Below are 23,263 nucleotides of genomic sequence, written 5' to 3'. Positions count from 1 at the left end.
TATACTCTATTCTTCTAATTCTATTCTATTCTTCTATTTTCTATTCTATTCTTCTATTTTCTATTCTATTCTCTATTCTATTCTACTCTATTCTTCTAATTCTATTTTCTATTCTATTCTATTTTCTATTCTATTCAACTCTATTCTTCTAACTCTATTCTTCTATTTTCTATTCTATTCTATACTCTATTCTTCTAATTCTATTTTCTATTTTATTCTATTTTCTATTCTACTCTATTCTTAATTCTATTCTATTCTTCTCTTTTCTATTCTATTCTCTTTTAATTTTCTTCTCTTCTCGATCAAATTTACATCCCGCCTTTCCTTCTGATGCAGGATGAAAACTTCATTTCATTTCACTCCTGTAACAGGGATCGTAAATAGTTGGGCTGAAAGGATGAGACTGGACAAAATATCCACGGAGCTTCCACACTTGGTCCTCCTCCAGCCCCTAAATCAGCACCACACGATATCCTTAATGAAACGTATCTTTATGGTCCATATCTACTCAACCCATCTACTTAAGTGAACGTGCCGTGCTCACTGCGTCCAGTTTGCAAATTTCTCCGTGTAATAAGTAGAGAGTCCGGATTCAACCCCCAATGGTTCCTTTTTGTACAAAATGCGCAGATAGCGAAGAGAAACAACGCAGGATCAGACCAAAGGAATAGAATGAGTGAGCTGGAAAAGGGGACATTGAAGGTCTTCTACTCCAGCTACTCTTTTATTCAGGACATGCACTTGGCAATTTGAAGACCAGAAGAAGGTACAAGCTCAAGAACCCACAGCTATTAATCGTCACCCTTAGTGGGTACTTATTTATTAATTAAATTTATATGCCACCCGTCTCTCCAAGAGGTGAGCCAAGGCAGCTTAAAGGCACGCGGCTTTCAAAAGTGGAATTATTAAATAGCAGTCGCAAGTGGTATCCATTACCAACTTTATTTCCCCACCTGACCTTATCCAACTGTCCTTGAAAGCCAGTAGCCATCAGAATCTAGGACTCCTTTAGATATGTCTAAAAACTGAAAAGCATTTCTACATCTAGATTAAGCGACCTTCTTCGATGACTTGCAATCCGATTTGTTTCATTTCACGGGGTGGGTGAACTGGAATTTCCGATTTTTATTTTTCAGAGGATCAAGGTAGGAAGCCTACCAAATTCTTCATACAACTTCAGCATCCAAACGAACAAGGCGCGGAAATAAACATTACTGCTCCTTGCAGTTTCCTGCGTCGTTTATTCTTACGCTTTGACATTTTGTATGAGTAAAGTAATGACAGTGAAGGCAATGCGTGCTGCCTTATACCGAATCGAAGCACTAAATTGTTTTAGCCAGCAGTGAAGATCAGTTTGCTGCAAAGGTCTTCCCCATCGCTGTCTACCTGCAAATTTTAATTTCAGACACCAGCGACTGATCGAACAGGAATCCTTTCTGTATGCAAAGCATTTACTCTTCCTTGAAACTTCTGCCAACGCAAGCGAACGTGTTCTTTCTCTACAGGACTTAATGTTCTAGACCAAATTATTATGAAGTCTTCACATAATGTAACAGAACACAGAGAGCACCAAACTCGGACCCAAAATTTAGTAATAAAGTTCCCAAGTCATTCTCTCAGGACTTCAATTGCCATCTATCAAAAACTGGGGGCTAATTACAGATACGCAGGAGTTATAGTGATGTTCGCTGCAGTATTTTCTAAAATTGTAGCTACCAAATGATCTACTTACACTTAAAAATAAATAACCGCGTCCTTCTCCCGTCAATATTTCTAGATGATAAAATCTAGGTTCCTGTTTCACTTCTCAGTCTTTGTCAGTCCTAAATATTTATTCTAATTCTGTGATTTTTAAAAATTCCCCAGAATGGACAGTAGATGGCAGAGATGCCTGTATTTAAAGCCACTGTGGAATATAAAGCTGGAATTTTAACTGGGGCTCACCTGGTTAAAAACAAAAATAAAACAAGTGGGGAAAAATAAAGACATTGGAATGGGTCTGAAATTACTACCAACAAAAAGATACGATTAAGGATCAGGTTTGGTTAGAAAAATCCCGTTTTTAAAGTCTTCACTTACAAAATGTATGTCGATCGTTCTTTAGGGATGTAAGTAAGAAGTGTGTATTTTGTAAATTACACCGTCATTTAAAAGTGGTGTATTATTATGAACACAGACATCTAAAAGGATTACAACCAAAGAACCATCAAAACATCCACCAGACACATTTCCAGTTGCTAGATAAGTGGTAGAAGAGGCCTGAATTTTACCTGGTAGACAGTTCCCAGAACTGACTAGATATAAATTGCAAAAAAAAAAAACCAGAGAAATTTCTTTCCAGTTTTAAGTAAGATACATAAAGAGACACCATTTTGATCAAGCAAATTCTAAAACAAATTGAACGTTTTTCGAAGGAAAAGATCAAACCAATTTAATCAGCCAAGGAGCCTTTATGGAAATAAATATAATTTTGCGATTTTTTTAAAAAAAGCAAGCTGCTACGTGAGATCCCTGATATAAATCTATTTATGCATTTATTTTAAACGGAGAGGTTTTAAAATAAATATCCTGAGAGGGGAACATCAGTAATGCCAACTTACTTGTGGGGGGGCGAGGAGAAAGGTGCACCTCACAAAACAGCCTTTCCCTGTGTACAAAGCCCATCCTATGACCAACTGACAATTTTTGCAATATGCCGCTGTTTTAAGCGAATGCTCAACAGCGAACTCAGAGAGAGGGAAAAGATTACCATAATATTCTGGTAATGAGCCACTACAAACACTCCAACTCAAGCTGCCTAGCAGATGTCACCGTTTCCGCTTTCGTGAGTTGGAGAAGGGGGAAAGCGGACGGGAGGCCACCAAAGGCAGCAGCACCACGTGCCACGCGGAAGGACACCGTCTCCACAACAGAATCCCGTCTAACAAAAAGGCATGCATCAACCTTTAAGTCAGGGGGGTCCCCAAACTTGGCCACTTTTAAAGACTTGTGGACTTCCAACGCCCCAAATTCTCCAGCCAGCCGCGTCTGTCTCTTTTTTTTCTCTTAACCTCCTAAAGTGGAGAGAGATTGCAGAGGAAGGGGTTACAAGAGAGTAAGCTATGCTGGCTGGGGGAATTCTGGGGGTTGAAGTCCACAAAGTCTTAAAGTAGCCAAGTTTGGAGACCCCCCGACTTAAGTCCACAAACTAAATATATAGGTAGTCCACGACTTACAACAGTTTGTTTCGGGACCATTCAAAGTTACAACGGCATTGAATGAGGGGGACTGATGATCGTTCCCCACAATTATGACATTTGTAGCATCCCTATGATCGCATGCTGGGCAACTGGCTCATACTTACGACCGTTGCTGTGTCCCAAGGTCATCTGATGATCCCCCCCTTTTGCAGATCACCTTCTGACAAGCAAAGTCAATGGGGCGAAATCCAGATTCGCTTTAACGAGCAAAATGTTACTCAGTTTATCGACTGCAATGATTCACTTAACAACGGAGGTCATAAAACAGGACTAAAGCTCGCTTAACAAATGTCTCACTTAGCAACAGAAATGTTGGGACTCAATGGTGAGTGTAAGTCGAGGACTTTCCCTTTTTAAAAAGCATTCTTTTTTCTTTTTCTTTTTGGACAATGGATGTATTTCTATCGCTGAACTACATTCATTAAGCTCTTTAAGCTCTTTTTTAGAAGAATCGTCCTCTGCTGCATTTACCCAGCCAACATTTCCGGCCTAAAAGCATTTGACGAACCCAAAAGTCACCCTGCCTAAAAGCATTTTATAACCGTTCTTTCCCATTACACATAATATACAATATACAAAAGAAAACAGCTTTTCGGAACCTCCTGTTTCTAATTAAGACAGCGAACTAAAACTCGTCGAAAGTCAGAAACTAAAGTCTTGGGTTCGACCAAAAAACCACAATAAACAAACCCTTTCCCCTGGTAAGGCAGGAGTATCCTAATCTTAAGAGCTCTAAACAAACAAACGTGATTGGGTAAGAGTAACAACGCACAAGCGAAGTTGCCTGAGGATGGATCCAGCGATAAGGACAACGATTGTATAACAGCACAAAAAGAGAAGTTCCTTTTCTGTAAATTAAATTACCGGAATATTTCTATTTATTTATTTATTTTTTTAAAGGAAAAAAAAAATCGGGGAGTTAAAAGCAAGTAGAAATGTGCGCTTACCCTTCTCGTTGGTATTCCTCATCCAAATTGGACAAGAGCTGGGAACCTGCTACGGACAAATCTAGGGCAGCCAGAGGTAAGTCCCGATAGGCGAAATTAACCAGCTGTACTGGCGCGACGCTCCTGGTCTCTTCTTCTATTTGTTGGGAAATTATTTCAACTTCGGAAACTCCACCTTCTATAGGAGGCCTAATAAAGTCATCGAGGAAAGGCAGAAATAAGAACCAGCCCTCCCCACAACTGCAAATTATCTTGATTTGTGCTTTATAGGCAGTCCTGGATTTAAAACCATCCATTGAGTGACCCCAAAAAAAGGGACTGAGGACCGTTTTTCACAAGTTAAGTTTAGTTTACTTTATTGTCACTACACCTCGTACAATGAAATGAAATACCAGCGCGCATTATGACTATGAAAATAAAACACAAACACACATCCTTCACATTCTGTACAATTGAACTGAAAAAGCTCCTGATATTGCATTAATATTGCACTATACGGTAGAATTCAATAGAGTTACTGCCCTGGGATAGAAACTGTTTTTCAGCCTGTTTGTCCTTGTTTTTATTATCGTGGACCATCTGTCAGGATTCCGGCAGTTGCCCCATTTAAACCATGAGTCTCGAGCCAAATTTCCAAAACTTCAAAAGGATTTATTGGGAGTTAAAATGTCCGCCGTTGCCTGGGTGTAGCCAACTCTGAGGCACATCATTCACTGTCACCCTTGACCCTGGTTCCCCCCACCCCCTGGGTGTATCATAATTCATATTCCCCAATGGGACACATATCCATAGCCAAGAGTCATCAATCATGCTTGCTCTCCAGCTAGAATTTTGCGCTGCAGAAAACTTCAGTCGCCTAGAAACTATCTGTGAAAACATTTATGGAATGCACTTTTGGTTTTGCAAGCTGCTGCACTGCTTCCTCCTCCCTTTCTGCTGGCAACTCTAAAAAAACTAGAGAAATATTTTACGAGTTGACACCGCCTGCCAGATGGTAATAGTGCAAAAAAAAAGGGAGTGGCGCAGGATGAGATGGATCTTTGCGGATGTTTTGAACTTTCTTAAGGCAGCGGGAGCTCTAAAGCTCTTCCAAAGAGGGGAGAGGGCAACCCATGATCCTCTGGGCAATGACATTAACCCTCTGGAGTGTTAACCCCACCTCAATGGCTGCCTTTTAGAATGCCAAAGGGTCTAACTCTAAACCAGATCTCCCACCGGCCACCCTATTAAGGGGTTAATAAACATCAAGAGACTGGAACAAACAAGGGAAGGTAATCAAGGAAAGAAAAAAAAAAAAGGCTTCACATTCAACTTCATTTTGATGAGCTGGCTGCAGACCTTGCACAGATTTCTCTCCAGAAAAAAAAAAGGTGTTTAAAATCCTCTAGTGAATTAAACGGCCTGGATAATCAACTGGATAATTATAGAAGACTCTCTATTCCAGGGGGCAAATTATGCAAGAATATTTGCCCCAAACAGAACATCTGTTTTTTTCGTATGAACATGAGGAATTGAACAAGGGAAACCTCTTGTTTATATCCTCTTGTTTCTTGATAACAAAAGAGGGGAGAGGAAAAAAAAGGAGTAGCAACCAGGAATGCTTGAGAAGAATATATTAGAATAGAGTTAGAGGCTCACAGCCAGACCAACTACTTTTGATTACCATCAAACCCAGTTGGAATGACCAACGGTTAGGGATTAAGACTCAAGGTGGACTCAGCCTTCCATCCTTCCAAGGTGGTTAAAATGAGGACCCAGATTGTTGGGGGCAAGAGGCTGGCTCTGTAAACCGCTTAGAGAGGGTTGGAAAGCACTGTGAAGTGGTAGAAAAGTCTAAATGTTATTCCTTCCTTCCTTCCTTCCTTCCTTCCTTCCTTCCTTCCTTCCTTCCTTCCTTCCTTCCTTCCTTCCTTCCTTCCTGTTAGAATGCAGCATTGCAGGCTAACTTTGCCCATAATCCGGAGTTCGATTCTAACTGGCTCAAGATGAATTCAGTCTTCCAACCTTCCGAGGTCGGTAAAACAAGGACCCAGATGGGGGCAAGAGGCCGGCTCTGTAAACCACTTAGAGGCGTCTGTAAAGCACTGTGAAAAGGTATATAAGTCTAAGGGCTAGTGATATTGCTATCCAAAATTGGACTTAGAGTCTTTTCAAGCATTTTTAGCTGTGGTGGCACAGTGGTTAGAGTGCAGTACTGCAGGCTATTTCTGTTAACTGCTGGCTGACTGCAATTTGGCAGTTCAAATCTCACCAGGTTCAAGGTTGACAGCCTTCCATCCTTCCTTCCGAGTTGGATAAAATGAGGAGCCAAATTGTTGGGGGCAACGGGCTGACTCTGTAAACCGGTTAGAGACGGCTGTAAAAGCCCTGTGAAGCGGTATGTAAGTCTTAAGTTCTATTACTATATGGACTGTAGTTGAAACATCTGAAGGGCATTGGGTTATTTAAATTACACAGGATGGATAAAGAGGTCTGGATGCTGAAATTATAGATGATAGATAGATAGATAGATAGATAGATAGATAGATAGATAGATAGATAGATATAGATAGGTAGATAGGTAGATAGAATAGAGAGAGAGAGAGAGATAGGATAGATAGATAGATAGATAATAGATAGATATGATAGATAGATAGATAGATAGATAGATAGATAGATAGATAGATAGATGATAGATAGATGATAGATAGATAGATAGATAGATAGATAGATAGATAGATAGATAGATAGATGATAGATAGAAAAAGATAGATGGACAGATAGATAGATAAATAGATAGAGATAGATAGATAGATAGATAGATAGATAGATAGATGATAGATAGATAGATAGATAGATAGATAGATAGATAGATAGATAGATGATAGATAGATAGATAGATGATAGATAGAGATAGATAGATAGAGATAGATAGATAGATAGATAGATAGATAGATAGATAGATAGATAGATAGATAGATAGATAGATAGATAGATAGATGATAGATAGATAGATAGATGATAGATAGATAGATAGATAGATAGATGATAGATAGATAGATAGATAGATAGATAGATAGATAGATAGATAGATAGATAGACACACACACACACACACACACACACACACACAGAGACAGGAACCCAAAGCTAAACAAAGCCATTATACCAAGGAAGAAATGATGGTAGAAAGAGGGTGTTTTTTTTAAAATGAAAGCTCTTATGTCAAATTAAAGCTGGGAAGGAAACGGGGAGGTTTTACAGGTTATCCATACCACTGAAAGTTTTCTACTACTGCAACCTCCAACTTTCCTGACCAAGAGAGACTTCATTCATTGCCGGGTGCCTTTTTTTTAACACCAAACAGAACAACACCCTGTAGACAAAGCAAACCAAGGCGTTCTTATTCAAGCGTCTATGTACTCACTGGGGGTTGGTCATGTTGAAGGATGAAACCAAGGCAGGACTCCTCGAGCTGTTTCCAGCTCCTCAGTCATGAAGAGGTGGCGGCATCAGGAGGAGGAAATCCTTGGGAAGGAGAAAACACGGAACAAAACGTGAGGCCTGAGTGGCAAAACCGCTTTGCACAACGAAAGGCGTAAAAGCAAAGCCACTAACAATGCTTAGGAATCCCTTCTTAACGCGTAAGCAGGTTAGATAGGTTTTAAAAATAAGGTGAAACCCAGCCGTCGGCTCGCCAAGTCCAGGCAGGACTCAATTGGTGGGTGCAGAATATATATATATATATTTAAAGCCGTTCTTTCTCTGGTGTCTGGGAGTCGACATTTAGGATGAATAGGCTCATGCTGTCGATAAGGAAGCTGCAGAGAAGCAGTGACCTGGCATTTACTCCTAAGCTGCCTACATCAGCAAAGGCTGAATTAATCTTTCTTCCTGTTCAGGATACTGTGGGACACAGAAGGTCTTAGCGTTTTCTCATCTTTTTTTTTTTTTCCCCCCTCCCAAGAGATTGTTTCAAAGAAAAGAAAGTCTTTCCTTGTCCTCTGCAAATTCTTGAACCGTACCTAGTTTATGATGGCACTTCATCAAGCAGAATATTTGAATAATTCAAGCAGAATGTATTGAAAACGTCAAACAATATCCCACCCAGGAATGAGAGAACAACAGGTCTGTGAAAGTGATGTGTCAAAACTCTTCTTATAAGAAAACTTGGTAGTAGATAATGATGTGATATTGGAAAGTTGTAGTGTGACTGTGGATATAATCTAATGAATTATATATTTTGTTATTCATTTGTATAAGGTAATGAGGATATATGATCGTAAGTTTGACATTAGTGGCTCAAAGAAAATTAAGATGGGAAATGTATTTGTGTAAAAATGAGTTAGAAAGAAGGGAGCGCATAGAAAATAAAAAACATACGTAACAGTGGCAAACGTAATATTGAAAAGGGGATTTAATAGGGGATAATAAAAATTAAGATGAAATTTTGAATGATCAATGAAATGATGTGAATAGATCACACTGGAAACACGTTGAACATAAGAATATATGATCAAGGAAGATAGAGATTGATTAAAATAAAGAAAGGAGTAATTTATGAGAATATCTAGAAGAAAATGTGGTAATAGATAATGATGTGATGTCAGAAAGCTGTATTTATGACTGATTTGAAATGTAAAACATCTGGAAACCACACTGTTCTCTCAAAGATGTATTTAAATAATTAAAAAAATAAAAACTTTTTTATAATAATAAAAGACTCTTCTTATATAGGCAGTCCTCCACTTACAAGTTCATTTAGTGACTGTTCAAAGTTACAACGGCACTGTAAAAGTGGACCTACGGCCATTTCCCCACACTTACGACCCGTGGTTACGTGATTTTGCATTTATGACGGTTGGGAGTGTCCCCGAGTCACGCCATCCCCTTTGGCGGCAAACGGGGGGAAACCAGATTCACTGAATAACCGGTTGCGTTGCTAATTTGAGAGCTGTGCCCATTCCCATAACAAGAGGGGCGGCGAGAACAAGTCGTAAAACGGGGCAAAACTCGCTTAACAGATTTCTCACTCAGCAACGTACATTTGGGGCTCAATTCTGGTCATTAAGTTGAGCAGCTGGGATTGTGCTCTCCCTTATCTTTTATTTGCGCTCCGAAAGAGGATTTGCACACAGGCACGGCTGGGAAACACACCTCCCTCCCGGCCCCCGTGGAAAGGGGAGGTCCCTAAAAGAGGAGCCACCATGAGACACGGCCTAAAAAAAGAATGTGAGCAGCTGATATTCTGCCCCGTGAAATCTTCTGACCACCAAAGGCCCCGGTCGGTACTTCAGACGGACAGAAGGATTTGCATCAAGCGTTCATCACCCCTGCTTTGGAAAGGACCCAAGAAACGGCTGGACAAACTTCCGAAGCGTGAGTACAAACGGCTTCTGAGTTACTACAAGCTTAACTGCAGTGGAAATTCCCTGCCTTTGTGGGGAGTTATAACAGGAGAGGGAATCTTTGAGAAGCCCTTTTCTTTCCCCCTCTGTGTGTCTTATACATTTTTGTGGCCAGGGGATATCTCCGGAAATCCTGCTGGTTTTGATTTGCATCCGAATGCAAGCTTTCTGTGAAGTCCTGCCTGGGGTGGGTAGTGAGAATTATTCAGATGAGTTTTATTTGTTCTGTGATGCAATCCTGGTAGAGCACAGACCAGCCAAAATGTTAAACATTATCCACTTTTTGGGAGGGTGGTATTAAGAACTTTGGAACGTTATAAAATGTGATTGCTCAGTTTGTAATTGCAATGTCAAAATACACCTTGGTAGTAACCGGAGGGAAGAAGAATGTGGACGGTACGGTTTTCTCTTGCAAAGTTAAAAGTTCTCTGTATGTTAGGAGCAGACAGTAGACCTGTTACTCTGGATGTTTGTTAATAATGTTTTGGAACTGTTTGTAGTGCGTCTAAAAGCTTGTATTTTAATTTAATCAGCCGATTCAGTTCATACTTTAAAGAGGGGAAGAAAAAAAAACTTAGGAGCAACTCTCTTAGACAAAAATTTCATCTCATTCAAAAAGTTCCCTATCGCCTCCTTTTTTTTCACCACAAGGAACAACTAGAATAATTTACAAGACAAACAACGTCTACTTTTGCCTTCCACTGATCTTGGCTGGAAAGCTATGATTTGTAGAGGCTCCTGGAATGTTGTTTATTTGTTAAACAAGGTTGTAGTAGTCTTTAAGTGGGAGAGCCACTCGATAGGATTTGCAAACTTAATGGGGGGGGGGGAATTTGACTTTCCAAAATGTCACTGAGCTATGATTACCAACAATTATTTGGCACTGAGCTTATCCCCTAGATAGCTGGAAATTGGAAGCCATCAACATGTATAGGAGGGCAATTTCCTTCTCCTTGTTCTTTGGGCTCACATGTTGTATTTGTGTCTATAGCTTATGTTCAATTGGCAGTGGAAAGCAATAGCAAAGTTTACACTCTTGTTTGTCTAAATAGGATTTCTTTGTCCTTTTCTTACTGAGTTTCTCTTTTTTTTTACACTCACGTAATTTTTCTCTGGTTTGATCTGATTAGCCTTTTAATAATGTTTCTTTAGTTCTAGCTTATGATTGCACAAGTTAGTTTCCTGCGTTATTTTTTTTTTTCATACGTTTTATGCAAATGTGAGGGAAAGCGGGGAAAAATATCCTACAGATAATGAATTTGTAGGTTGCAACCCGCTTTTGACCCAGGAAATTCCTTCTGAATGCGACCTTTGTATGTGAAATACTTGTGTATCGTCATGGGCTGTGCGGTAGGAGGTATTTCTGATTTAACTGTTCTATTCCAAGCATCCCAACACAACAGGATTTCTGGCTAATGTCATTGTGTATCTTGGGGACATTTGAAACCTTATTATTGGACATGGGTCCTGCGTTTCCGCCAGGAGTTATTGAAAAAAAAAAAAAGGAATTAAATTTTGGGCACAGGAAAAACAATATGATAAATATGCTCTCTGCAATTGTCTTTAGGAAATGTATAAACTACATACCTCTGGCTTTGGGCATCTCATCTCATCTCATGCCGCATAAAATTTCCATTAGTCTATGGAGATTCTCAGTCATCCAGGTCTTAGTTGCTCGCTTCGTTTTTCTTTGAAGACATTTCGCTTCTCATCCAAGAAGCTTCTTCAGCTCTGAAGAAGTCTGTGTTTGTCCTGTTATTTTCATTCTGACTGAAGAAGTTAACTTGGATAAGTTAACAAAACCGCTCAGTTTTCATAAATGTTGGTCCAGTTGCCATGATTTTACTTTTTAAGATACTTTTGGCCTGGATGACTGAATCTTTATTTGATCCCAAAGGTGCTTTTTCCAAGAGACAACTGGACTTTCTGGTTCTTCTTTGAAGATGTTTCGCTTCTCATCCAAGAAGCTTCTTCAGCTCTTCTTCTTCAGAAACGTCTTCAAAGAAGAACCAGAAGGTCCGGTCGCCTCTTGGGAAAAGCACCTTTGGGACAACCGGGATCTGAATGTCGCTGAGAATCTCCATAGATGAATCTTCATTTACATCGTCCTGTTAATGGGACACCCAACCAACCAACTCATGTTGTGGTTTAAGTCTGGATGACAAATATTCTTGGTGTTTAATGCGGAGGGTTTGCAAACAGCAACAATTGCTTCTCCTGGGATCACATATGGCGCAGCATTTGCCAGGTGAGACGGGAATGATGAATCCAATATGTGGCAACCCTTCCTTTGCCTTGTGACTGAAGGTCCTGGTGCTCTACTGCACACACACACATTCTTTCTACTCTACTCACAATTGGAGCTGTGCACACGCCATGTGCCTGCCACTCACGCACCCTCTCCCCCCGCCGGGCCTGGCCCCCAAGTTAGGAAAGTTGGGGACCGCTCTCCTAGGGGCGCTTACAACCTGAAGCTCTGACGACTGGTATGTTATATGGCTGCATAGCAGATGCTGAGCCATCAGCCTACATTTATGGTGGTTTGCAGCATCGTATATGAGCAGGGGCTTGGGCTAGAAGACCTCCAAAGTCCCTTCCAATTCTGTTATTCTATTTTATGTTCACACAGCTGTGATTTATGACAGGTTTTGCACACGCACACAAAAAAACCCCAGCATTTATTTGTCAAGCACCCCAAAATCGGTTCCCTGGGAAGTTCATTGTAACAGAACAGTGTCCAAGCGATCCGCTGTAAGTCAAGGACTACCTATATTACTGGAGAATAATTAAAGGCTGAGGATTACTTTTCAGATTCTGCCTGTAATTTGTTTTTTTTTAATTTTCTGTGGATTTGCTGCTGCCAATCTTGGCACTCCACAAACCATCAGGAAAACTTCTTGGTACACAATGCCATTTCGCTGCCTTAATTTCTCTCCTGATGAACAGCAAAAGAAGAAATGAAGGGAGGCCCAGTGAACAAACCACTTTCTTTGGTAAGGCCGGTACATTTTGGAAAATATATTGCTCTTCTGCAAGCACAACTAAAATACTGAAATTAAGCTATTGATTTCCAGCCTAGCTGGGGCTCATGGAATAGGCCTTGCTAATTGGGACATGATGAAGTTTTCACAACTTAAGCTGTGAAAACCTGATCATGACCCAATTAGCAAAGTCTAACTGGAGTTAATTGACTCATTAGTTATTTGAGCAATGTGTAATGAATGGCAATGAAAGTGGCCAGAATAGTTTTTAAATGCATAGCAAGAATCAATACACACACGCACACATACACTCACATACACATACACACACAGGCACATCAGAGTTGTTACTTTTTTTCCCCTCAAAGATAAAAGAAAATATGAAAGGAATATTTAAATAAGCACCACTGCTTATTGCTTTAGCTAGGGTCATCAAGTGGAGAGAACCACACAGACCGTCCCAGTTGCAAAGGGGAGAGAGGATACAATAAATTTCAGCAGTAGTTGGCAAGAGTTTATTTTTTTTGGTTGTCAGTAGCAACTGATATTTGCGGATATAAGTGAAAGGCATTTTTCTTCCGGGGATTTTAAGAGAAAGGAAGGAAATTGAAAAAGAAAGGGGGAAAAAAATAAAGCTTTTTTTTTTCTTAATTTACTCAACCACAAAAGCATTTTTCTGGAAATAGAATTCAGTTGGCATCTCTGCTAATGTGTTGAGAGAAAAAAAGAAAGCTTCACATTCACACAGCTACATTAGATTTGCACTATTAACAAGGATGGATGGATGGATGGATGGGTGGGTGGAAAGATAGCTGATAGACAGATGAGGGAAAGAGAGACATAGAGATAGGGATAGAATGATAGATAGATAGATAGATAGATAGATAGATAGATGATAGATAGATAGATAGATAGATAGATAGACAGACAGACAGGCAGGCAGGCAGGCAGGCAGACATAAAGAGATAGGGACAGATAGATGATAGAAAGAGAAAGAAAGAAAGAAAAAGAAAGAAAGAAAGAAAGAAAGAAAGAAAGAAAGAAAGAAAGAAAGAAAGAAAGAAAGAAAGAAAGATGAGAGACAGATGAGAGAGATAGGGACAGATAGATAGCTGAAAGAGAGAAAAATAGACATAGAGAGATAGGGATAGATAGCTGATAGACAGATGAGGGAAAGAGAGACATAGAGATAGGGATAGAATGATTGATAGAATGATAGATAGATAGATAGATAGATAGATAGATAGATAGATAGATAGATAGATAGATAGATAGATAGATAGACAGACAGACAGACAGACAGACAGACAGACAGACAGACATAGGGACAGATAGATAGATGACAGAAAAAGATAGAAAGAAAAAGAAAGAAAGAAAGAAAGAAAGAAAGAAAGAAAGAAAGAAAGAAAGAAAGAAAGAAAGAAAGAAAGATGAGAGAGATAGGGACAGATAGATAGCTGAAAGAGAGAAAGAGAGAAAAATAGACATAGAGAGATAGGGATAGATAGCTGATAGACAGATGAGAGAAAAAAGATAGACACAGATAGGGATAGACAGACGGATAGAGATTCCAAAGCATCATTTGTAGAACTAAAAAGAAGATACCATTTTTGGCAACCCAGGGCACCATCAATATCGTATTGGAAGAGAAAACACTGGCAGTGTCTCCAGATGGTACAGTCCAGATACATGGGAACTGATTTCCAAGACTCCCAGCCAGCCTCTAAATTTGGGCAGTTGCCATCCTAACATCCCTTGAGTGTAAAAACCGCACACTCTCTTCCCAAAATGTCTTTTTGCATGTACAGAAATAATCTTCACAACTCTCCAAAAGCCTCATAACCTCCGAGGGGGAAGCTGTTCCCACATCTCTGCCTGAAATCCTCCTGACCTTTTTCTTATTTTTGGTCTTGAGACCCCATTCCTTAAGGAAATGGAAAGCTCCAGTCCACATTTTCAAATTTGGTTTTTTTTTTAAATGCTTAAAAAATAAAAGCAATATTGCCTGTTAGAAAACAGTTCCCCCATCCAATTGGCCTGTCCCTACTGAAGTTTAACTTCAAAATCATAAAGCTAACCGCTTAAATGGAGTTAGGCTGGAGAACTACCACCTTGTCAGAATATTTTTGTTTTTGTTTTACATCACAACATCACAACACAGAGTGCCAAAAATAATTGCACAGACTTCAAAGACTGCTTCCAGGGAACTTATCCATCTATTCCATGGAAGGAGGAGATTAGGAGAGAAAGGGAACACTTGAAGACTATTGTGAATGAAGAACAAGATGCGCCAAAGTCAAAAAGTGGTTTTTAAAAATAGATGAGTACCAGGCTAGATGGATCCATCCATACTCAAAGTATTTCCACCTCTCCATGCATCCCACGCCTATAAAAAGTGACCTGAGACGAGGCTGCTGATCCAACGATCATCTAAGGTGGACAAATTCAGAAGCAATTTTTACGCCCATAACTATGCTAAACAGCAAAAGGAACTGCTTTAAAGCACTTTAAAGTTATATGATATTGTCGCATGGTGGGGGGTTGCAAAAACTCAAGGATCATGCCAGGAAATTTCAGAATGGAATGGAAACAGAATAAGAGAGTTGGAAGGGACCTTGAAGGTCTTCTAGTCCAACCCCTTGCACAAGCAGGAGACCCTATACCATTCCAGACTAGTGGCTGTCCAGCCTCTTCTTAAAATCATGCAGTGATGGAGCAGCCACAACTTCTGGAGTTAATTGTTCTGTCAAAAAAATTTCTCCTTAGTTCTTGGTTGCTTCTCTCCTTGATCAGTTTCCATCCATTATTCCTTGTCCTGCCTTCAGGGGCTGTGGAAAATAGTTTGACCCCGCCTCTTCTTTGGGGCAGCCCCTCAAATATTGGAAGACTGCTATCCTGTCACCCCTAGTCTTTCTTTTCAGTAGACTAGAGAAACCCAATTCTGTTGTGTCTCGCCGGCAGCAGATGTGGATGGCTGAGATCTTGGAGAGCGAGGACTCAGGCGAGGGGCCTGCGTGTGAGGCAGGGATGGGGCCAGGACCATCAGGGAGTGGAGGCTGGCAGCAGTGATGAAGAGGTTCCCGAGGAGCCTGTGCCCAGCGCGCTCGAAGGAAAGAGCAGCTGCAGCAGCACGGGCAACTCGGGAGTAAGGCTACAAGATAATGGCTCCTCCCTTAAGAGATAAAAGCCAGCTGAGAAACCAGAGTTCTTTGCAGGAAGCAAAGACGTTTTTGCATTCAAGCCTTGTGGACGTTCGGAATATCTTGGTTGGTTGTTTGCAGATCCTTTGAGTCTGAAATATTTCTTAGTAACTTTACCTAGTGTTCTTGGCAGCCTTACACAATCTTGGCAAGGCTCGTTCTTATCAGAGACAATTAGTTTGAAACAGCCCTTTAATCGGGAAGGAACGGAATTCGTAAAGAAGCATTAATAGGTTTTGCTGTTACCTCCGTTTCGTGTTGGTTTCCTTGGAACAAGGTTTGGGTCAGAACAAATTTCTGCAACTGTTCTTTAAATGTTTTAGCCTCTGGTTCCCTCCTCAGATTTTATAACAGGGTGACCAAAACTGGATGCAGTATTCTAAGCGTGGTCTTACCAAGGCTTTATAAAGTGGTACTAATACTACAAATGAAGGTGAATATAGATGTCTCCGGATAAAGTTGCAAGAGCCAATCTGGATTCGGTCACTGGGACCAAAGGTTTTGTCTTCCTTGGACTGGAGCCCATCCTCAGATAACTTCTCCCTGGCAGGGCATGTCCTTAGGTGCTCCCTAGCTATTCTATGTGTGCGGCATCTACATGGTGCCTGCTGTGTGCGAAGTACTAATGCTTCACATGATCTTGAAGGCCAGCACCTGAAGGCCAGACGAGGAACAATGGATGGAAACTGATCAAGGAGAGATTCAACCTGGAAATAAGGAGGAATTTTCTGACAGTGAGAACAATCAACCCATGGAACAGAAGTTGCCTTCGGAAGTTGTGGGAGCGCCTTCACTTGAGACTTTCAAGAAGAGATTGGACTCCCATCTGTCAGAAATGGTGTAGGGTCTCCTGCTTGGGTGGAGGGTTGGACTACATGACCTATAAGGTCCCTTCCAACTCTGTTAATCTAATCTAATCTAAATTCTTCTCCCTTCAAACAATGCCAACCTTTTTCCTAGATCAGGTCATTCTGGAAGTTGATACAAGTGGACATTTGGTATGGCATGGATGGAAAGGAGAACATCCCTAAGCCAGAGCATTTTGCAGATCCTTTACAACCCAGTGTTTGTCACCTTCAGTAACTTTAAGTGTGGACATGCCAGCTGGGGAATTCTGGGAGTTGAAGTCTACACATCTTAAAAGTTGCTGAGGTAGAGGAAAATTTCTATAGGCCACAGCTGTCTCTTTGGAATCCTGGGCCGAGATCTTCCTTAAATAACCAAACAAATCTTTTTCGTTGTTTTGTTTTACTGTTGGTAATAAGGATTGAAGTGGAACTTTTTTGGACCCCATGAATTGTTTTTCTGCATATAAATAAAATGGCTCATATATTAGGAACGGTTAATCACATCAAATCTCAGGGCAGCTGGATGTAATCTGTCTGTCTGTCTGTCTTTCAACTTCTGCAATTCAGTAAAATATTATATGGATTGCATACTAGTTTTATCTGTATGGACACAGAGATCTTTGCCCACAATTACTTTTAAAAGATTTGAACAATTTTATTAAAGAATGGTCAATGCTTTCTTTTAAAAGGAGCAACCGTCTCAAATTCAATAGATACTCATTTAAGCATAGCTACTATAAAGTAACCTCATTTGATTGAGCGGATTTTCGGGTTTATCCTTAATCAATGTAACTTTATTGTTTTGAAAGATACTTTGTACTATCCAACCCAAATAAAAGAAGATCAGTTACTTGTAACTCATTGTATCCTTAATATGGTAGACTAATTATGGTTGACAAAAAAAAAACCCTCCTAAAAATATTTATTACAAATAATAAAACATAGTTTGAATGCTATCAAACACACAAAGCGAACCAGGGATCTGCAACTAACACCTGCATGCGACAGGTGAATTGCACATGCTCTGATTTCATAGTTGCCTGTGTCAAAATAACTGCTAATTGTGCACCTTTTTAAAGACTCCCAAATGATTCATCTTAAAATAAACCCCCAAAACGTTTTTGTTAATTTCTCAGATCCTGACAAGTTTGGGAAATCAGAAATGTATCATTTTGCTATTACGATCCAACAGAATAGCCTTCTGAACAACCTCTACCCACACAGACACACACATATAAATGAAGATTCAATCATCCAGGCCAAAAGTATCTAAAAAGGTGAAATCGTGGCAACTCGTAAACTTTGATCCAGTAGCCACGATTTCATCTTTTTTTTTAAGCCTCTTATCCTCCTTACCTTTGCCTTCTCCTTTCTTCCACTATCAGTCATCAGCCAAGCTTTGGCCTCAAAAGCCACCATTCAAATAATTTCTCCGGGGTTAAATCTTTCCCATGCCCCTAGAGAAGATCAGCACAAACACCTTTAAGGTCTCAAAAACCACAACCATCATTGGATAGGAGCGTGGCTCAATTTCTAATTCCGTGTGTAAAGAACGCAAAGAGAAGAACTCTTCGCGTTTCAACACGCCAGAGAGGGCAGTCCCTACTCATCCTTTCCGTCCACGGTACCTCCTCTTCTTCTCTTGGAGATGTACTACCTCTGTAACCAGAATATCTGGTCAGGGAAAACAAATTGAGGACAGCCGGGTTCCCTCTTGGAAAAAGAAAAAGCTCTATTCCTCTTGCAAAATAAACAAACCAACCAATATTAAATAAATAAATGCATGTTTATGGACATTTGGAGCTCAATTGGCGCCTCTCCTAGGAATCTGTGGCTTTAAAATAAAAATCCAGAGATGCACTGCCCTCATCTTCACCTCTGCACCTGGTTGCATGAGCTGGATGGCAGAAGAGGGATGTTTACCCAGGGAGGAGCATGGATGAGAAGGGCAGGGGATCGGAGGGCTGCAGCAGGGGAGACCTTCCCATGAGAGGAAAGCCTGGTTGGAGTAGGGAGTAGGAGTAGGGAGCCCCGGTGGGGGGGGGGTGACTTTATCCCAGGGAGAACCTGCTCCTTCCTCTTCCTCCCCTCCAAGCGTGGAAGACGCCACTGCTCTTAGTCAGCTTTTTACAGGAGGGATGCCCTGCTTTCTGGCAGAAGGACCCCCACATCCTCTTCTGAAGCCCCCACTCCCCTTGCATTAGGGAATGCCTGGCCTCCCCCCCCCGCCCCGCCATGGCCCAGTCTCCGCCAGGATGCCCCTCACCGGAGCCCACAAGCACTCGTGCCTCGCAGGGACACTGGGAGGGGGGGTGACAAGGAGGGCGGGTGGGATGCTCTACTGGGGCTCCTCTGCTTTCTCCTTCCTCTCTACTCCTTCCCTCCTCTCTCCTATCCCTTCTTTCTTCCTTCCTTCCTCTCTATTCCTTCTTTCTTTCCTACCTTTCTCTCCTATTCCTTCTTTCCTTCCTCTCTATTCCTTCCTCTCTCCTATCCCTTCTTTCTTCCTTCCTTCCTCTCTATTCCTTCTTTCTTTCCTTCCTTTCTCTCCTTCCTTTCTCTCCTATTCCTTCTTTCCTTCCTCTCTATTCCTTCCTTCCTCTCTCCTATTCCTTCTTTCTTTCCTTCCTTCCTCCCTCCTATTCCTTCTTTCCTTCCTTCCTCTCTATTCCTTCCTTCCTCTCTATTCCTTCTTTCCTTCCTTCCTCTCTATTTCTTCCTTCCTCTCCTAATTCCTTCCTTCTTTCCTCTATTCCTTCCTTCCTTCTCTCCTCCTTCACCTTTCCTTTCTCCCTCCCTCCCCTATATCCATCCATCCTTCTTTCCTTCCTTCCTATTCCTTCTCCCTCCCCGCACCTCTCCTATTCCCCCCTCCCCCCGTCCCTTGCAGGGTTCCTCCCGGGTGCCCTCGGGATCGGGGGGACCCCAGCGCCTCCCATTGCAGCAGGTGAGCACGTGCCCCTCTGCGGAGGCCGGGCTGGGGGAGAAGGGGCAAGGCGGGAGGAGCAAGCACGAGCCAGGGACCCCCATCCCCCTCGGAGACTCGGAGGCCGATGGAGGGGTACCTGCTGCTGCTGCTGCTGCTGCTGCTGCAACCGAGGAGCCTCCTCCTCCTCTCCTCCTCCTCCTCCTCGCCGGGCTCCGCTCTGCTGCAAGAGGCAAGCGGGGAGGCGAGGGAAGCGAGCGGGAGCGCGCATGCGCGTTCTTTCTCTCTCTCTCTCTCTCTCTCAATCTCTCTCGAGCCTCCTCCGAAGGCGCGCGCCCGGGCCCCCTCCCCTCCGGGGGCGGGCCCGCTCTCTCCCTCCGCCTCCTCTTCTTCCCCGTCATGAGCCTCGCTCTCCTTCCTTCCTCCCTTCCTCCCTCTTCCTCCTGCGGTCGCCTTGGAAACCGACCAGGCAGAGGCACGCGCGGGCGCGCGTCCGGCCAGCCCTTGGGCGCGAGATCGCCGCCTCCCCGCCTTCCTTTCCCTCCCTCCCTCCCCCTCCTCTCTCCCTCGTCACGTGACGCGCTCGCGCTCGGGGCGCCGGCCAATCGAGGCGGACGGATGAGTACGGCGGCGACGGCGGCGAGGGGGGGGGGAAGAGGCTGAAGGGGGGGAGTTTGTAGTAATAGTACGGGAGAGGAGGGGGAGGGAAAGGGGAGGAGTCCGGAAAGGGGGAGGGGCTTCCTGAGTGGGGGGGGTCAGGGGAGAAAGGAGTGAGGGGGAGGTTGTGAGGGAATATTAGGATTCTGTGTAATTGCGATCGTCTCACTGATACCTATTAATAAAATATGTATTAAAACTATTTGTATTTAATGTTAGTATTCATCCATCTTATACAGTGCTGCAATAATAAAAGTTCCTTGTTCTTTCACTTTGTAATATAAAACGCAGAAAACATTTTATACATAATATATAAAATACATTAATCTTTCAGGGGTTACCTTACTCTAGTAATATATAAAAGGCTATAATATCTACACTCTCTATAAAATGCACAACAATGTTATCTGAAGTTATATATGGCATAGTTGATGTAAATAATCTATAAAACAAAGGTAGAATTTTGTGTATTATATATATTTTTGTATATTTTATGAGGGAACCCTCTGCACAGAGACCAATGATCTTGTTGTGGTTGACAATACATACATAAAAAAATAACAATAATAGGAGGAGGAAGGAATTCCTTCACATTCACATTAGGAGGAAGGAATTTTAGGTTTGCAACCTTGAGGTATTTAAACAAAACAAGAAAGGCATGAGATATAAAATAAAAAGAGAAACTACCTAATAAAACCCCTGGGTGGGATCCACAGAGATATAAATAAATAGAAAAGAAAAGCTACCTAATAAAACCTAGAATCATCAAAAATTGGGCAATAAAATGTAAAATAAAAGCCCCACAGAAGCCCTAATCTAAACTGATAATACTAATTAAATTACGATAACGAAGGGATTAAAATAGGGTAACAAAAAAAGCTTTGGGAAAATGAAAAAGTAAAAAAAAACAACAACCCAGAAATAGGATTAATTGTAATCGCTAGATTTTGTTATTAGGACAATAATTGCCTCTCAAGATAAAAGACCAAAATGGGTTCCATAGCCATGATAGAATATTTCAGATTATATTCTGAGGTATAAATAGTTCTACAGTCCACCTGGTGGAATGTTTAGTTTAATTGCGGAGTTTCAGGATGGATGGTAGCCACGCAACAAACCTTGTTTTGGTGTCTATGAAGTTTTAGGTCTTCTTCTTGCAAAATTTTATGTTTTCCATAAATGCAAATGCCTATCTCCAACCGTCGTCTGTCCCAATTAATTCTTTACCTGCGGCAGGAAAATGAATAAAATGCTATAAAAAGAATAGTGGGTTAGTCATGTTTTAGATATGTGGATGGTGCAATGTTTAAGCAAACATAGAATATCCTGGCCAAATACACTTTACAGTGAAAAGAACAAAGGGCTGGTGTACTAAAAAAGGTTTTTTTAAAAAAAAAATTAACTGGAATTTGCTATGCAAATGAGAATTATTAAAATTGCTACATTCATGTCAGTATTCAGGATCTGTATGAATATTGGGGCTATAGTATCAAGTAAAACAATAAATTGACTTATTTGTTGCGATTTATTTTTTTGCTTCACTACATATAGCAAAACTGTTTTATTTATAAATAAGGAAACTTGTACTGGAATATCAGAAACTATGTTGAATAGTAGCCATAAAATTATGGGCAATGCAATATTAGCTTTTTAGAAAGCAAACCACAGAGGCCTGTCTCTCTGGGAAAGAATTTGTGAAATGAGAAACCACAACTGAGATGGTCATTTCTTGTGATCTGTAACAGCATCATATGAAACTTAAATCGCAAGGCAGGTTGAAGCAAAAAGAAGTCTTTTATACCAAGTGTAAGAACTGAGTTTATAACCCTTGTATAATTTATAAGAATATCTCTGGGGAATCTTCCAAGCCAAGATATGCATTTATTTATGCCTTTATTAATTTCTAATACGATGCATTCATTTTGGCAGGCCTGTCATCCACAATGCTCTCTTACGTTCAAGTTTGAAATTTCTAAAGAAACAAAACAAAAAAACCCTGAATAAAATAAGAATGGGTGAAATTAGCTGCAGTGCTAATTCATCAGGCTTACTTTGGAATAAACGAGATTCAAAAAGTTTTTAAAAACCAGAATCTTAACAGCATTCTCTCTTGAATGGTAATGGAGTTTCCTTAATTTAAATGATGATATTTCATCTAAAGACATGTATACAAACTACTTTATGCCATCAAAGACTTCCTGGTTAGTGTTCCTATGATTTTATATATCTGTGGACAGATTTACAGTTTTGAAAATAGTATGACAGCTGTTCTCAACTGCAATTCATGCATCTTCGGTGCATCTGCGCAGTTTGTTATCTGCGCATTGATGTCCATTTGTCAGTTACAAAAGGCCACACTGCTGGATTTGCACCTATACAGGTAGTCCTCAACTTACACAAGAGATCAGTTAATGACTGTTCAAACTTACAACGGCACTGAAAAAAGTGACTAATGGACATTTTTCACACTTATGACCGTTGAGGCATCCCCATGATGATTTACATTCGAATGCTTGACAACTGGTTCACATTTATGAAGGTTTCCTCTTTTGTAACCTTCTGACAAGCAAAGTCAATGGGGAAGCCAGATTCACTTAACAACTGGGTTGCTAATTTAACAACTGCAGTGATTCACTTAACAAACGGGACAAGAAAAGTCGTAAAATGGGGGCAAAACTCACTTAAACAAATTTCTTACTTAGCAACACAAAATGTTGGGCTCAATTGTAGTCATAAATCAAATGTACCATACAAGTGTATTGTATTACGACAATACATTTATGACATCCTAGGTTCTTGGGAAGAATTTGATGTGTATGAAAGCCAATGCCAGCTGAAGAATTGGCAGCTGCGATTTCACACTGTTGTGTACATTATAATAATAATAATTCTCCTTGTATACTACATGTGCTATTGCTAACTTGATGAATATTTCATATCCAAAATTAGAGTTATGTTTTTTCTACTCGATATTATTTTGATTATGCTAAAGCACAACTAACTGTGCAGTTTAATGCTTCATGGCAGACAAAACTCCATCTGTATGTATTTCTGTCTCATTTAGCTTGCCAGCAGTCA

General features: G+C 40.9%; 2 protein-coding genes across 15 annotated transcripts in view; one reads left to right on the top strand and one right to left on the bottom strand.

Moving 5' to 3' along the window:
- Positions 1–23,263, bottom strand: part of TMEM266 (transmembrane protein 266) — a 52,947-nt gene that overhangs the window by 22,838 nt on the left and 6,846 nt on the right. The window contains exons 3-6 of one of the 6 annotated variants that reach the window (XM_087941600.1): positions 21,304–21,412; positions 17,959–18,059; positions 7,593–7,693; positions 4,187–4,375 (exon numbers count right to left, since the gene is read on the bottom strand). In XM_087941600.1, the coding sequence (XP_087797726.1) occupies positions 4,187–4,208 (22 nt within the window). In that variant the 5' untranslated portion in view covers positions 4,209–4,375; positions 7,593–7,693; positions 17,959–18,059; positions 21,304–21,412. Of the gene's footprint in view, positions 1–4,186; positions 4,376–7,592; positions 7,694–17,958; positions 18,077–19,667; positions 19,889–21,303; positions 21,413–23,263 lie in introns of those variants that run through there. The other 5 variants (XM_087941599.1, XM_087941596.1, XM_087941601.1 and 2 more) reach the window with 5 other exon arrangements.
- NRG4 (neuregulin 4) overlaps positions 9,354–23,263 on the top strand; it is a 37,333-nt gene continuing 23,423 nt past the window's right edge. For 4 of the 9 annotated variants that reach the window (XM_026709671.2, XM_087941612.1, XM_087941604.1 and 1 more), the window contains exon 1: positions 9,370–9,544. The gene's annotated coding sequence lies outside the window, so the exon portion shown is untranslated. Of the gene's footprint in view, positions 9,545–20,006; positions 20,151–23,263 lie in introns of those variants that run through there. The other 5 variants (XM_026709669.2, XM_087941614.1, XM_087941605.1 and 2 more) reach the window with 5 other exon arrangements.

This window comes from Pseudonaja textilis, chromosome 13, assembly GCF_049901715.1.
Source record: "Pseudonaja textilis isolate UNSWEBS1 chromosome 13, rPseTex1.2, whole genome shotgun sequence".
NCBI classification, from domain to species: domain Eukaryota; kingdom Metazoa; phylum Chordata; class Lepidosauria; order Squamata; family Elapidae; genus Pseudonaja; species Pseudonaja textilis.
Note: the sequence above shows the minus strand (reverse complement) of the source record. Positions and strands in the feature narration are given on the sequence as shown.